At 36.3% G+C, this 17,199-nt stretch overlaps 1 protein-coding gene across 3 annotated transcripts; it reads left to right on the top strand.

Moving 5' to 3' along the window:
- On the top strand, positions 1,516-16,969 carry LOC109714866 (THO complex subunit 2-like). 3 transcript variants are annotated; one of them, XM_020239584.1, is made up of 9 exons: positions 1,516-1,862; positions 1,951-2,076; positions 2,551-2,592; positions 3,584-3,643; positions 3,733-3,795; positions 4,163-4,243; positions 9,919-10,459; positions 10,974-11,075; positions 11,166-11,538. In XM_020239584.1, the coding sequence occupies exons 1-7, from the start codon at positions 1,728-1,730 to the stop codon at positions 10,078-10,080; spliced, it is 669 nt and encodes a 222-aa protein (XP_020095173.1). In that variant the 5' UTR covers positions 1,516-1,727; the 3' UTR covers positions 10,081-10,459; positions 10,974-11,075; positions 11,166-11,538. The 3 variants fall into 3 exon arrangements, with proteins under 3 accessions (XP_020095173.1, XP_020095174.1, XP_020095175.1); XM_020239585.1 differs by lacking the exons at positions 9,919-10,459; positions 10,974-11,075; positions 11,166-11,538 and adding an exon at positions 4,423-4,549; XM_020239586.1 differs by lacking the exons at positions 1,516-1,862; positions 1,951-2,076; positions 2,551-2,592; ... (1 more) ...; positions 3,733-3,795; positions 4,163-4,243 and adding exons at positions 10,608-10,818; positions 16,481-16,969 and having other exon boundaries at positions 10,084-10,459; positions 11,166-11,272.

The raw sequence follows: 17,199 nt of genomic DNA, 5'->3' as shown, positions 1-17,199 counted from the left end.
TGTCTATATTATAGCCTTTTACCTCATAAAAGAATTAAAAAAAAAAAATTACGGTGAGTGTTCTCCATATTTTTTATTTTTAATTACGACAAATAAAAAAATCTCATAAGATTTCTCCAAATTTATCTATTTTTTATTGCCTAAAGAAAAAGTGGGTTAGCCAAAGAATAAAGAAAAATAAAAAAAAGGTAAGTTACAAGATAATTAAGCTCACAAGTGAAACTTTCTATTTCGGGCTATTAAGGAAAGTTGCTATTTCCGACTTTACCTAAAATGGAAAATACTGCAATTTAGAGGAAACGAGAAATAGCCCCAACCCGCAGGGCCTTACCCGGCCCATTAGAAAAGTTTGGTCCATTAAGCCGAAGATATATACCAATCGACTGTACTATTTATATTATAGTGTATTGTATAGTATACTTGGTATATTATATTGTACACTCCGTCAACTTCTATTTCATTCTTTTGTTTTGTTTTTTGACAAAGATCCATTTAACTTTTTTCTTTTAATGAGGTTAAGTGATGTTGGTCAAATAAATTATAAAGAAGTCGAGGGGTCTCAATAAAAAGAAAAAAAATTAAAAGGTGTATTTCAAGAATGGCCAATATTTGAGTGGGGCTTCATGCATATTTACCTATAAAAAAGGAGGGGATGTGGGCTAAATAGATCGTTGGGCCGAGTTGTTATTGGGTGATAGGCCATGACACCTCCTCTTAGATGCAAAGGAAAATACTGGGGAGCCGGATCTACCTAAATGGGCCCGCATAATGAGCCCAATCACAAATGGTCTAGAGAAGGCCTAATATACACTTGCCCCTAATAGGCCATATCAGGCCCAGTTCCGAATACCCTCATTTGACCTGGTAATGGTTCTTACGAAAAGCCGGAAATAGTAACTCTCGTTAGTTGCCCGGAAATGAAAAGTTTCACTTGCTGGACGTATTTTGGCCCCCTTTTCTTTTTCCACACATAACTTATGTCAATATTTTCTAAAAATAGAATATCTAATTCTTAAAATAAAATTAGTTTTAAGGCATATTCTATTAAATATGTGGATTAAAGTGTGCGATTTGTAAATAAATATATGAAATTTAAAATTTTAATTTGCCGTTAAATTTTTAAAAGTTGTGTTGAATTTTCCCATTAAGAGATTATATCTCTTTTATTATTAGTCGGAAATAGAGGAAAAAAAAAAGAGAAAAAGAAATTCCCATGCGTTTATATTAAAAAAAAAAAAAGAAAAAAAATTATGACCAGTATATATTTCCAGCCCCAGAGGTATACGGACTATAATGGGATGTCACCTATTTTATGGGCTGAAGGTTTAAAATACGAAGTTCTGTTTCTTACGGCCTATTTGGCCCAATTGCGATCCAGACGACCCAACCCGACCCATTGCGCTGGCTTGGTCGGGTACATCGTAGTCGAACCCAACCAGAGGCCCAATTTGACGACACTTGATCGCACGTGCTCGGCACGTGCAAAGAAATGGTTTCGCGTGCGTGCGGAACCGAGGCCTGCTCATTCGACCTCCGTCTCCGACGCCCCGTAATCCAATTCTCTGATGAAACCCTACTCCTCTCCCTCTGCACACCCTCCCTCCTCCCTCTACCTCTCCCTCTCCCTCTCGAGCTCCCGGAAACCCTAACCATAACCCTAATTCTCCATCTCTCTCTCTCTCTCTATCGGCCTCTCTTTCTCTCTTTGTCGTTCTCCCCTGCCTTTGATGTCCCTCCAATCCCCGGAGTTCAAGTACATCACGCAGGAGTGCCTCCGAGAATGGAAGAGCTCCAACCCTAGCTTCAGGCTCCCCGATCCGGTCCCGATGAACCGGTTCCTGTACGAACTCTGCTGGGCCATGGTGCGTTTTGTCCTCCTCGATTTCTAGGGTTCTGGGGGTCGTTTTCGTCATTCGCCTGTGGTTGAACTTTGGTGTTCTATGTATCCAGATTCGAGGGGAGTTGCCGTTTCCGAAGTGCAGGGCGGCGTTGGATTCTGTGGTGTTCAAGGAGGAGCAGGGAAGGGAGGAGATGGGGTCCGTTCTTGCGGATATCATCGCACACCTGGCTCTAGATGTGAGTATCATGAGCTTCTTGTCTTGCATCTCCTGTTAATTTAATTTTTGAGAACGGACGAATTGTTCTTGAACTTAAATTTTTGATATATTTGGTCCACATGATGAACGGAGTATAAATGCACAGAAATTTTGAAATGGGTGCCTCAACTTCAAGAAATTTGGCTTTGCCTCGTATCGTTCCAAGATGTTCGATTTATGTACCTTTTAGTTAGAACATAATAATATTTTGAGGCACGGCAAGCGACCATACACTTCAGGCTTTGGTCCCCGTGACAGAAGACATAAGGCAATCCAAAAGCGCTTGATCGAAGAAGCACTTGATCATAATCTAGCCTAATTTTCATGCGGCACATGGGCTATTCTGTAACCTAACAGTAAATTCTGTTACTTGATTGATTATAATGGTATTTCTTCTCTTGAGACCTGATATTTTCATGGTAAATTTGATTGTATTTCTTATTGTATTTTGCAGCTTACGATCTCTGGGGATCATCGCATTCGCCTTGTTAAAATGGTAAAACAGCGGTTTCAGTTTTTGACCTTATAAATTGAGTCTGTGATTAAACCGTCATTACATCCAATACACTTGAATGGGCTTGCCCGAAGCTGCAGTTCTCTTTGGATCAATCAAAAAAAATGTATGTGGGGTCATGTGGTTTCATGAATGCTTATACTTCCTCTTCCTTTAGCATTACTCAAATTTTAAAACATATTTAAAACAAAAGTAAATCAGGTCTTTATGCCTTTTATAATTCTTGTACTAAATCTCGATGCATTATCTCTTAAAGTAAAATTTGCTATAAGAATACAAATATTATGAAGCTACATAATCTCCAGGCGATGCTCTCAATCTTGAATTTCTTCAGTGTAATTTGCTGCATGAACTTCGCATATATTATTACATTATTATCATGTAAATATAGACTTATTTTGTTATTTGTTTTACATATTTATCTACTAGCTATTAAAGAAAAGAAATTACAAATCACCCTGCGTAGTTGTCATGTAAATGTAGCCTTTTTTTTTTCACTGGTTTTGCATACTTATCTACAAGCTATTACTGAAAAGACATTCTAAATCACCTTGGGTGCCGTTACAATTCTCTGCTCTTGCATGAGAGCAGCAATACTTAACAGAGAAAATGTTGAGGTTACCAAATAGGCACCACTAGCTTGCTCTTGAATATTGTTCTGTTCTTGTTTAGTCATATCTCCAATACATGTTTGACTGGGAACTCCAAGTGAAGTTCTTATGTGCCACTTGCCACAACACAGTGTTGCTATGATGATTCACTGCTGCTTGTTTTGCATCTTTTATAGTTTTGACCAATGAACTTGCCTGCAGCTTTAAATAATAGGTGATATTTGTTAGTACTTCGAATTGTTTTAATCTTTCAAACAAAGTCTGGTTTTGATGGGTTTCATATTTTCCGAAGTTTCTTTTTAAGATTTATTCATTTATCTATCTGTCATGCTTCGTACGTACATATCAAAATTCCTTTGTAGGCAAAATCGCTGGTGGAATCTTCTTTTGTTCCAGCAAGGCTTTTGCAAGAGCGCTGTGAAGTGAGAACTTTTAGCTGTTGTCAAATTGTCTTCCAACTGACCCATCAATACTTGTACAGAAGGTGCTAATCCTTTTCTCCGACACATAGGAAGAATTTCTGTGGGAAGCAGAATTAAGCAAGGCAAAAGCTCAAGATCTTAAGACTAAAGAGGTATGTGAGCTGGATGCTCGTTATCATATCATTGTTTATTCATATTTTAACCGATAGTGTGAAACTAAAACTAATCTTGGCCAATCCTTGTTTTCCTCTTTCTGCTTACTAATTGGGATGTTCTAGAGACATGCTATGAGTAATTCTGCAGTACTTCTAATCTTAGTTTCCACAGAGCATCCTTTATTATTTTTCCATAGTAAGTGATACACAGCAGTTGGCAATCTAGGATCTTTTGTATTTAGCTAGATTTTTGTATATTTGAAGGTTGGCTTAATTGGGAATTGTTGTTCCACAGCTAGTTTGACTGCTTTCGCTTTTTCACTGATTGGTATGTCAGTAATATGCATGTTTTCGTGGAGTGCAGGTTAGAGTTAATACTCGCCTTCTTTATCGGCAAACAAAGTTCAATCTTTTACGGGAAGAGAGTGAGGGTTATGCTAAGTTGGTAAGTACTTCTTCATTCTGCTCTTTTGGCATGTTAACCAAAGTTTTCGCCTTTTGCGATGGAATTGACTTCTCAATTATCTTTATTGTTTCCGATGGACTATGCTGTTTTACACCATTCTTCCATTTTATTTATTGCAAGTAGTCAATTAATCTTTTTATTTGGAGGGGATTTCTTAGGTTACACTTCTTTATCAAGGTGGTTTAGATTCAATTAATCGAAATACATCAAGAGTGACAATTAGTATTATAAAGGTATGCTGCTGGATTTTTCGCAAACAAATAAAATAGAAGGATCTTAAGGAGATATGGATTTTCTTTTTTGACCAGAGGCCTATAGGCCTAACAATGACAAATACAATCGCTGAGCCACAATGTGACTGCATGACCTGTGAAGACACAGCACCCATATAACCACATAGACTGGATTGTTTTAACTGAATGCCAATTGGTCTATTATTGAAGTATTGACAAGCCGTTTGCTCAAATTGTGTTTACCGGTCGTGGAATTTTTCCACAGAAGGCGCAGAGGCCTATAAAAAGATATTTGGGTAGGCTTCGAAGCCCGGATTCAAATAACAAACTTAACATATTGGGTTAAGTCACACAGCATGACTAGAAACACAACCAATAACAAACTTAACATATTGGGTTAAGCCACAGCATGACTAGAAACACAACTATGGCCCTCAGAACTTAGGCCCAAATTTGGTTGATTGGCCTTCAAATTCTCCAACTAAAGACCTAATTTAAACCCTGAAATCTTAAACCCAAAACCCTTAACCCTTAACCCTAAAATCTAAACTATTAATTTTCAGAATGGTTTTCAGAATCATATCTGAGAATTCGTTTGGCTTCTCACAAACGTAAATTAAATATCTTTATTTTCATTTGAAAAAGAGATTTTTAGTCTTAGCCTGAGATTGAAACCAGCTCATGACATTCTCATCTAATATGCTATCAATGAGTTCATATAGACGATACTATGAAATTTTTACAGTAAGAAGAAGCAAAAATTACATTGCGAGACCAAAGGTAGAATGAACTATTTCATCAAATTTAATTACTTAATTAATACTTTTGTTTATTTTATCAAAATTCCAACTTACCAAAACAAAATAATTAAAATTAGATTAATTAGAAGTATCCGGATCTCAATAAAAAAGAAGAGCGAAAGGGGTTTATTTCAACATCTCTTTCTTATAGAAATTGTATTAATCAAAAATTCATTTGTTTTAGTTTACTAAAAAATTAAGTATATGTCCTCTTCACCGCGAGTAGGCGGCACCAATGGCTGATGTGTAATATAATTGAATTTTAGTTCGATAAATCAACAGGAATTTCTATTTTAGAATAAGGAAAAAGCGCAAAATAACGAGTGATAAATAAATTTGAAATTTTAACGCAAGGACGGCTACTAATTAAGCCCGGCCCAATAATTACACGATATCAAATTCAGTCCGTCCACAAAGAAATCGGGCCAAACTCCCGGATGGCTTTCTTTATGGGGCATGTTGTGTTAGATGTCAGCCACTTTTGGCCCAAAAGCCTAACCAAGAAGCAAAAAGAAAATAGAAAAAAAAAGATTTCTCGTGGATTATTTTCAAAAAAGTTCTTTTACTGCTGGGGACTTCAATACATATACACACAAAATAAAGCCATTCTGTTTTACTAATTTTTTATTTAAATTTAAAACTTTAGGTATAGGCTCCAGTAGGATAGCCATGCCACACTGAGGGTGCATAAATAGCAATTATCATACCACATATTTAAAACTTTGTTTCAATATTTTTTATATTTTATTGTTTAATTTATAACCAAATAATTTTTAAAAATTTATGAACTTTTTATAATTCTATTCAAAGAATTTCAAACTTTAAATTTTTGTCCAAATTTTTTTTAAGTTTTATCTTTTCAAAAATAATAATTTTAATTTTTTAACCATTATATTCCCGGCTGCTTGGTAAAAACATATATAAATATTCTATTTTAATTTTAAATATAAAATTTTAAGAAATAAAAAACTGGGCCAGGAGGAGCCCGGCCCGGCCTGGGCCATTCGGGCAACTGGCTCAATGTAAGTCAAACTAATTACGTAACTACTAGATATCCTTAGTTTGCAACTGGTCCAATGTAACCTAAAGTTTATTTCTGTGGCCCAGATAGTTGTCAGATATATTTAACGAGATAGGTCTCCGGGCTGAAAAAGCGCCTTGTCCATGCTACTGGCATATAATATAATACTAGTTAAGTCACCCGCGCGTTGCGGCGGGTCGATCCTGCGAAAGAAAATTAATAAATACATATTTAAAAAAATCAGATAAGAACTAAAAGTATATTTATAATNAGCTTTACTTATTTTGAGCAGTTGGTACTTTAGAACCCAACAAATAATTATTACTTATAGGATGAGCCATTATTATATCTAGTATACACGACATTTAGAGAGAAGTACTATGTTGCAAACAAGTACAATAATAAAAACTTTTGTAAAACATTAAATTTTATTATAAATTTATCATTTTATTATTGATTAGATTCTTCATCATCTTATTATTGATTATATTCTTCATCATCTTTCTCCCAATAAGAGTAGTTTGGAATAATATTTTCAAAAGTTCAAATGTGAATAGCCAATTTGCACAAAAAAATCCACAAGTTTTGAGCTTTTGCAAAACTGGACCGCCTTTTTCGATTTTGCAGATTCGGGCCGAATTTTCAGAAAATTGACCAAAATACTCTTATTCCTTTCTTTCTCTCCTTTTTTTTCTTCCGTTCTTTTTTTCCCTCTACGAAGAGAGTGGCGGAGGCACAGGTAGCTCGCCTTCCGCCCGCCCCCCGCGCCCTCGCCCGCGACTCGGCCTCCTCGCGACACGTGTGCAGTTATTGAGGAATAATAGATAGTTATAGATGGTACAAGGAATAGAAACCGGTTTAGTACATTCATGGGTTTGTCTTGGTACCACAATCCAAACATTTTAAGTAAAGAAAATATTGTCATGTGACAATTTTATTGGGTATTAATATAATAGTATAGATAGCATTCCTATATGGCTATATACAACCCTCAAATTAATGCTGGGTCTTATTTACATAACTACAAGATATCCTCAGTTGGTGAAATTGGCCCAATGTAACCTAAAGTTTATTTCTGGGGCCCAGATAGTTGTCAGATATATTTAACGAGATAAGTCTCCGGGCTGAAAAAGGGCCCTGTCCATACTACTTGCATATAATATGTTACAAGGGAATAGAAATGGGATTAGTATGTTCGGTTCAAAGCATAAATTATGTTTAAAGATGGAGCCCACAATCCAAACATTTTAAATGAAAGAAATATTGCCATGTAGCATTTTTATTGAGAATTAATATAATAGTAAGTATAGAAGTATAGATAGTATAGATATATATAGATAGATAGATTTATTGTATTGAAAAATTTCCTCTTGCATCCCAGAACATACAATAGCCCGGCCTGCTATTGGTCCAAGCCCAGTCTGAATACAAACTTTGATTTTATGCTGAGGTCGTATGATTGCGAAGACTTTTTTTAGGAAAAACTTCAAATACCACCTCCGTGGTTTCATACTTTCTCACTTTAGTACTCTGTGGTTTAAAATGTATCAATTTAGTGTCATATAATTTTATTTTTATTTTTTTATTGTCGATTCCATCAATTTTTTTCGTTAAATCGGTGACAAAGTTAAAACTAAAAGGTACTAAAGTAAATATTCAATAAACTTAGGTGGGGTATCTGATGTTTTTTGTATATAATTTAATGAAATATTAACGAAATAGTTAACGAAAAGATAAAAATGAAAACAGAGGACGCTAACTTGATACACTTTAAACCACATAATAGTAAAGTGAAAAAGTACGAAACTATTGGGGTGGTATTTGAAGTTTATCTTTTTTTTTATCAAGATAAATTATATAAGAGATCTAATTCTCTAATCTTTTACTCAAATTTTGAACTAAGTACCTAACATTTTGGACCCTCCTCCGTTGACTCGGAGTTTTGAAGAAAAAAAAAAAACCCATAAGTCCTCGAGTTCAATCTTTAACTTTTTGATGTCTTGATTTTTTCTCCTGTGGTCATTGCATTACTGAGTCATATTTAACTAATAATATATGTAATGGTGTCACAATATGTCATAGTGAAAATGTTTGAAAGGCCAGCATAGTGATGCCAATGCAGACCGCAGCAAATGTAGGATGAGAAAAGTAAAATTAATTAGGTGATATGACTCTGCATTCTATACACTACTTTTCCTCTCCATAGTAGGCTCCTTTTACATTTTTGTGACGATATTCTATTTCTCAGATTTTTTTTTTTTCAATTGCTACATCTAATTTATTGGTAGAGAAAGGCTAATTTATATCATTTTCGTACAATATGTTATTGTTAGTACAAAAATGTCAACTTTTCCAGAATTTTTTGAAGGGCCCATGGGCTGCACAAGCTAATTCAATAGTAAACATCAAGGACTATTGTTAACAATAATAATAATAATAAATTAGCACATGTCAAAATAAGCCCGCATTTCTCAAAACAAATATTAGACAGATCATTCGGCCCGTAGGCCAATACAATGGTTGTTTTGTAGGCCATGTACTCAGGCCGAGTAAGTGTTTTTTTTTCCCCTCCTTTTTTCTACGACTAATTATCTAGATATGAATTTAAGCTGTACCATCAGCTTGACAGGGCAAAAGACATTTTTGTCCAGAGAGCTATGAGCCTATTAAATACGGATACATATATTGCAAGTTCAAAATCGATTCAAATATAATATTATATTTTAAATTGAGCTGCAACATGACTGTGAAGATTCTTCTGCTTTTCTAATATTAGGCCTCACTGACTTTGATTGATCTTAAGTTTTCAATCGAACGCCTATGTGTTTTTAAAGTAGTAAATTAATTATGCAAGTCTAAGTCCGATTCGAATATGAGCTTCTATTTTATGTAAAGGGTTTGAAGGCTACTCTCGTTTTTTTTTTTTTTTTTTTTTTTTGGAGAACACAATTCATTTATTAGAAAAATAAATATAGCAATATGTGAGGAGTAAAAAGGTCTTGCCACAAAGGGACCAAAAAAGAGTAAAAATGTAATAAAACAACTATATTTTGCATTAAAATTTATGAATTGAATAATATTTTTCTGCACTCGCTGTGTTACGTTAATTTTGCCTGAAAAGTCAGAGAAAATTTTTATGAGAATTGGCACTACCATCCCTTATATATCTGAATTGGTTCTCAAAGATAGAAAATTCGAAATGAAAAAAATCAAGATTTAGGAATTTGAAGTATCTTGAAACCAATTTTTTTTAATATACAAATTTAGTTACCAAATCTCAAAAAAATGGTGAACATGAATTTTCAATTAAAAAAATCACTAGTGTAATCCACACGAAAAGTTTACTACATGATACAATAAACTCCTCGATGACAAGTTCTATGGATTTTCCGTTGGATATGAACTGGTCTAGACCTAAAGGCCTAAATCAGGAAACATAAAATTAAAAGGCTTCATCAACAAGATAAAGAGTAGAAAAATGGGGCCCAATTTGAACTGAGATTTTGGGTGGCTGGAATTTTGCGTGACTGTGAGGACTTTAAAAATTAGGCCCATAGAAGTGTGATCGGGCTTGGATCCCTTTTAATCGAACACTCGTAGGCCTGGGCGAGTTGTAAGAGCGGAAATGACGGGCGAGCAAATCGAAGCCCCAAGGCCTCTCCCCCTATATGGGCCGCCTCCTCCCCAGCCAACTCTCTTTCGATCAGCCCCCCCCCTCTAAGAAATGGAGATAGATTAGCCGCCGATGGTCGACGGCGATAACGGCGGCCCATCCTGCTGCGGCGGCAACGGCGGCCCGGACTACGGCGAGGATGGCACGAGTTGAGGAATCAAGTTGCGGCACCAGTTCGTGAGGGTACCCGTAGAGCACTTCAGGAAGACGATGAGGGCAAACCAGCGGTGCGCCGAGGAGGAGGTTTCAGCCGTCCTCTCCGAGGTGTAGGTGGCCTCAGTCGACGACTCCCTGTCCAGGGAGGACACCTCCCTTGTCTCCCGCCTCCTGGTGCTCGCCGTCGACGCTTATAGCCACAAGATCAAGCACCTTCTCGAGCCCCAGCCAGAGCACGGCCGGATCCAGTTCCATCGACTCAACATCAAGAATGGCTCCCAGCCCGAGGGCCCCATCAAGATATCGGATCTGGTGAGCTCCTCGCCTTCCTCCCTCTCTCTCTCTCTCTCTCTCTCTCTCTCTCTCTCTCTCTCCTCGGCGACAGGTCCCTCCCCTGCAGCTCCCATTGGCCCCCTCTTTCTGGAGATCCGCTTATCCCTCCTTCTCCGGACGTCTACAGATCACCTCCTCGACTCACCACCGGAGCACGGCTGGATCCAGTCCCACCGACTCAACATCAAGAACGACTCTTGTCTCGAGGGCCTCATTAAGATGTTGGATCTAGTGAGCTCCTCGCCTTCCTTCCCCACCGCAGACGTGCCCAAAAAAACACCAAACATCCGCTTCTCCCTCTTTCCCTGGATGCCTTCTTCTTATTTGCTTCCTCACCTGTACGTTGTTGCTTTCCTCCTGCGGTCTTTCTGGTTTCTTTTGCCTTCTACTTCTTTGTTCCTAGTATCTATTGCATTGTTTCAATGGATTCCTTAGGGTTTAGCAGAAGGGAATCATCCATTCCATTCCTAACCTCTCTCGTTTTGTAACACAGACGATCAACCTGGTGGCCATCTGTCCCCTGCCGAGTACAATATCCACCCACCATACACAGCAATTTCTTGGATGCCCTTCCGGTGGTAAGTATTGTCCGGTGGTAAGTATTGTGTGACTTATACAGATCCAGATCTCTGCCTATTGTCTCCCTAATTTCCCACTGATCTTGTGCTGTGGCATCACGATGCAGGTTAAGTATTGGTCTGAAAACAGCAAGCCGCTCATTCACTTCTCCACTTGTGAGGTGTTGGGAAGACTATTGGAAGCTTTCTCCCAGAGGATCACCCTCTGCGACAGGTTATATTGCCCCCTTTTTTTTTTCTTTGTTCGTTGTTGTATCTTACACTTTTGCTCTTATCGGTAGAAACCGAAGAAAATATGAAAAAAAAAGAAGAAAATGTTAAGAAGTCAAGTTGATTAGTGTTCATACCCCCTTTCCTCGTGAAAACTAAAAAAAGAAAACTGAAATGTGCAAGAGTAGTTGCAGATCTGTAATGGTGTTGTAGGATATTTGTGTGATTTCCGCAATAATGGTAGTTTTGTTGTTTGAATATGTATTTAAACTGGTCCTTGATCTAGTACTAGCTGGTAACATAGTTTAAAGTGGGTCTTAGTTTGAAGTGGGTCGCGACTTTCTCTTGGATAGAGATAATGTCACTTTTGCTATCTTTATTTGTATTTTCTTTTGGTTGATTAATCCTGAAATTGTCCATGAATTGGAAATCTAGCATCCATACAAGATCTAGTCAGTTACAACTGAGCAAGTAAAAAAGTGTCATGAAGATGTTAAAGAGTAGATAGTAACATGTGCGGAGCTAGAATACTTCTAAGAATATATGAATACTGCATGCTCCTAAGTTTTTAACCCTTTGATATGTAGAGTTTAGTAGGAATAGGCGGAAAAATATTTGATTCAAGAACTAAAAGGTTAGAGTATGTACTTACACATATGCTTCTATTAGCACCGAAGATAGGCTGTAGTAAAATGAAAATTTTGGAGTTTGAATAGCCATTTCCAAATGTTTGGAAGTTTAGATTAGGCGGGGGTCTTGATCTAGTCCAGTTCGTTAAACAAGTCCTATTAAGTGCTCAATAGTGTTTATCCAACCTTCGCTGGGATGGCATTCTTAGTCAAATCCGTACCAAAGATCATAATCTTGATGTCAATTGCCCACCAACTATTCACATCTATAGGGAGGAGGACGTGATGAACTAGGTAGGCCCAACCAGGCTGAAACTATTTTAGCTTGAATATTGAAGCTTGGCCCTACTCAATCATCTATTTTGGATATACAAAGCTGGACCTAAAGACGGTTCAGTCAAATGGGCTTTGTTTATGCCCGGACCCAAGTAACCAATAATTGGCTGAATCCAATCAATCTATCCGATCATTTGAGCATATCCCGACCTTAGTTGATTTAGTCATGACAGTTTGGTTAAATATTTAATTAAATGGAGGCAGACTGCGTGTAATTCCTTAAGGCCCTGTTTGGTTCGGAGGATAAGCGGGGATAACGAAAGTTATCCCGGCTATTCCGCCAAACGGGGTGAGTTTTTACCAGAATATTTTATTCCGGTTAAATCTTGTTATTTCCGGTTATTCTGGAATAGCATAGAATTTGCTATTCCACCATTTTGGTGGAATAGTGTTATTCCAATGCTTAATTTCAAACTTAATTAAAATTACAAATTAAATTAAAATTAAATTATATAAATATAATTTGTTATATGTTATAATACATTGTTTTTATTATAAAATTATTAATTGTACTACAATAATACATATTATTTATATTTAAATATTATAATAAATTTTATAATAAATTATATTTAAATATTATAATAAATTTTTTTTTATTAAATTTAAGGTTAAATTGTATAGCGATAAATTTACCACTATATATATTTAGGACAAATAACGAAACTCCAAATTACATCAAAACAAATAGAAGAAATAATTAAATTTAACTTTCTATACGAGTTACGTCAAAACAAACAATAAAAAANTTTCAAATTTAAATTTGATCTTAATTAAAGTTTGAAATTTAAAATTTAAAATTCAAAATTTAAAATTTGAGATTTTAAATTTTAAATTTTGAAATTTCAAAGTTAAAATTTTAAATTTAAAATTTTAAATTCAAATATAATAAGAGGTAATATCATTATTTTTTATTTATAAAAATTCACTATTCTTCTTATTTCAGCTTACCAAATCAAACGCTATTTTTTTTATTCCCAGAAATAATTCAATTTTCATCCAAATATAAAATTGATCTAATCCTCCCTTATATCTTAATTTATACTTATTCCTGAAATAACTATTTTTTGCTTATTCCCGAACGAAACGATACCTGAAGGTTAATTCGTTTAAGATAAAAGATTCAAGCCTACGTAATCTAATATATACGTCTTATAATATATTGGGCCTTAGCAATTAGCCCAGCCAATGTTTACTCTACGCCCCAACAACAGAGGCCCAATGTTTTGAACTGGTCTGTGATAGTTCATTACGGGCTATCAGTGGATCGTTTATGCATCTAAAAATTTTCTGTTTGGAACGGCCCAAACTAACCTCTATTTTATCTCTTTTTTTTTAACTTAATGTTTCTCTGTTGGGCCTTTGGGCTCATTTCAAATTTTTAATCTCCAAGAATAAGATTATGGTACCAATTTGCAATTTATTTTTTAATAACTTGATGGTGAAGTAAATAATGCTAAAAAATAAAAAAAATCAATTTTGAGATATCTCAAATTTATACTATTTTCATTTTGATTCTCATTTTTTGAGAATAAGATTATAGCAGCAATCCCCAATTTTTATGGAAAATAGTACTGATTGGTGTTTTCTTTGGTTCTTCAAGAGATGTAGAGTAGCAGCGACCACCGTTATTAATGCAAAAAAAAGTTTATTGGGTACCAAGTATCATTTATTGTGTGGCCAACTCATGCAATAGTTTTGGACCGGGTACTGTCAACTAGATGAAAGAGTCCAAATCACGCAGAGGCCGATACTACGGTCCTTCGGCCAGTCTCCTCGTTGTAGATTCGGACCGCTATTCCATTGACCCGGTCTGTGAGAACATGATCAATAGGCCCAAGTGTGGAATGAACATTGGAAATCATGTTCAAGAACATAATGGAATGGGTTGGGCCCTATCTCTGCCCTAAGCCTTGCATTCTAAATAAAGGTAAAATTGTAAGTACTAAATTATAAATTACGTTGGTTCGTAGTTGTTCAATCTTCACACTAACGTTGGGCTAACTGAAGCAAAAACTTTATATTATATGCCGACCCACTAACTGTGTTAAATATTTTGTATTCAATCTTCATACTTATTTTCAAACTATGCATAGGAGTAGTTAAATATTATAAAACTTATTACCTCGAATCTCATTTTTCGACAATAGCTCACGGTGGGCCGCGAAAGGCTCACTGGAAACAGGGTTTAATTGTTTAGTTGCTAATTGATCTTACAATTTTTTCAAAATTTTTTTTTGGGTGGTTAAATTATATGGATGTGGAAACTGCTTAAGGCCTGCCCCATTGAAATAAAAAGTCTAATCGGCTTCGGTCTACAATAATATTGGGCCGAACATCTACGACAAATTAATGCAAAAACTCTAAAAGAGCTAAGTAGGCCCAGGAAAAAATGGACCTTGGAATGGCCCGAGAATCATTGGGGCTCCGGTTAGTCGATTTTTGGGTGTTTTGATTTTTATCCTAAAATGAAAACTTTTCAATTTGCTTTCCAACTTGCTCGAGTCTCGGCGCACAAAAATTATACGAGACTGGCCACTCGGATATCATATGCATGGCTAATCATGCATCTCGAGGCAATACCAGATCGATCTCAAATTGAATCGGCTGCTAGATTGGTAAATACCGGCTTCTAGACTTGTAGGCCCGAATAAATCCAGACAAATAGAGGGGTTTAGACGCCTATGGACAGCTGGATCTGTCTTCCGCCCCGCCCTCGCCCGGCTGTTTTTTTTTTTTTTTAAAAAAAAAAAAAAAAACTTAAGAGGGAGTGCCCGGTTACATAGGCTTGTTTAGTTGTAAACTAGTGCATGCAGGGCCCTATACCTCTGGTCTGTTGTTGTGACTTGTGAGACTTGGCTCAGCCAACACGTGCCCCAATTATATCCTAACACATATTGCAGTGACTCCATACTACATGCCAGTTGAATCATATTTTGAAGTTGTCATATGAATGTTGCCAATGGATGAATGTTGCCAAACCAAGTAGATTAAAGTTTTGTTTTTAAAAAATGAGAGATTATTTGCTTAGTCAATATGAAAGTAAGAAACCAACAGTTCAATTCAGTTTAATTTATAGGCAAATCAATTTAAATCTTAGGAGTGAGATGATAATGTGGAAGGGTTGTTACAGGTCGGAAAATAAAGAATCATTCAACATTTGTCTCAACTATATTCATAGTTCTATTCTAAAGAAAGTGCAAGATAGTGGAAAGCAAAAAATTTTTCTCAGCTTCAGAAAATCACTTCAGAAAAATTACTTTTACTTAATCTCAGCCAAACACTTTACAGCTTTTTACCAAAATTAATTCTCTAAATTAAAATTACTTCTGCATAAATTATTTTTTCAGAAGTTAGACCAAACAGCAGGCCCATTATTTTTCAGAAGTTAGGCTAAACAACCACTAAGTTGTGTGCTATCCTTTGCAATCGATTAAAGAAGTTGTAATTCTATAATGCCACCAATCAAGGCCGTTTTTTCTTTATACTAATTTTTGAACTCTTTGAACTCTGTTTTTTTATAATATTAAAAATTAAAACGGAGTTAACTAAAATCCTAGAAGCTCTGGAATGACCCACCGGCCAGAGTGCGCTTATTGTTCTGACACTCTTGTTTGTTTTGGATGAACGGACTAATGGGGCTGACACATTGCTGCTGGAATTTTCTTCGTAGGGATATATATTTATAGCCCCAGCAAGGACACGGCCTTCATTTTCGTGAACGCGCGCAATGCCTCCGCAGCCCACCTCGAGCATCCTGCTGCTTACCTCCATGAGCCCTGTTAAAACTCTCCCTTCTCATGTGATCTCCACCACTTCCCCTGCTCTCACCTGTGACACGCTTCAATACTTCTCTCTCTACCCCTTTTCATGTAGACTCCTGGCGTACTCGTATATTTATATATATATAAGCAACGGCCTCACTATGACTTGTAGTACTACTGCAGTGCTTCCCCCCTCTTTCTCTACAAGTAACATTTTCAGTTACAGCTAGTGTAACTTAATTTATTCAGTCAAACTCTGGAAGCATGAGAAATACCACATCTGAAAATGCGGCCATTCTTTTCATGATGATTCTTGTTCTCTTGCTGCCAATTGTGACACAAGGAAGACATATTACTCGAAGTACGCACGCCTTCTAAGTTTCCTAATTTTGTTTTGTTTTCAAAAAAGTTTCTCCTTAAATCGTGCTCTTTCGACTGTTTTTCATGTAAACGAAAAATGTTTTTATCGTTGACCTCATGCAGATCATAGGCGAGCTGGAGCAACTAGGTGGGAAAATAAAGAGGAGTGGCACGACGCAGAGAAGAGCAGGAGGGTGCATGGGAAAGCTGATACGGTGCAAGTAATTGCAGGGTCCAGGCTGCCCGACTGCTCGCACGCTTGTGGATCGTGCTCGCCGTGCCGTCTGGTGATGGTAAGCTTCGTGTGCGCGTCGCTGCAGGAGGCTGAGACCTGCCCCATGGCCTACAAGTGCATGTGCAACAGCAAGTCCTATCCAGTTCCATGATGATAATAATAAAGAAGGTTATAGATAGTGCATCGTAGCTTAGACTAGATTGGTGTACGTAGTAGCTAGGTGGATTTTTAAATAATATAGAATTGAAGCTTTTAAATCTTAATATATGTATGTATTTTACCGTTGCAAAGTAAGTTAACTACAACAGAACTATTTATGTATCTGTCCTTCAGGTCTTTGACGTTAGCTGGTTTTCCTGAAGTGGTTTTTTTTTTTTCCTCCCTGAAGTGGTTTAATTTCTACTTGATGTGGTAAGACAATTGTATTTAGAGTAAATCGACATAATTTAATCAATTAAGCTACATCTGATTTTGCCAATCAAGCCCGTCCAATTGATAAATTAAGCTGCCCATATAATAATTGTTAAAACTAATTAATTTATTAATTTTGAGCTAATTAATTTGTTTTCGTATCATAAGCTAATTAATTTAAATTGGTATGTCATGT

Source organism: Ananas comosus, linkage group 9 (genome assembly GCF_001540865.1).
Source record: "Ananas comosus cultivar F153 linkage group 9, ASM154086v1, whole genome shotgun sequence".
In the NCBI taxonomy this organism is placed as follows: domain Eukaryota; kingdom Viridiplantae; phylum Streptophyta; class Magnoliopsida; order Poales; family Bromeliaceae; genus Ananas; species Ananas comosus.
The sequence above is the reverse complement of the archived record's forward strand: the minus strand, read 5'-3'. Positions and strand labels throughout refer to the sequence as shown.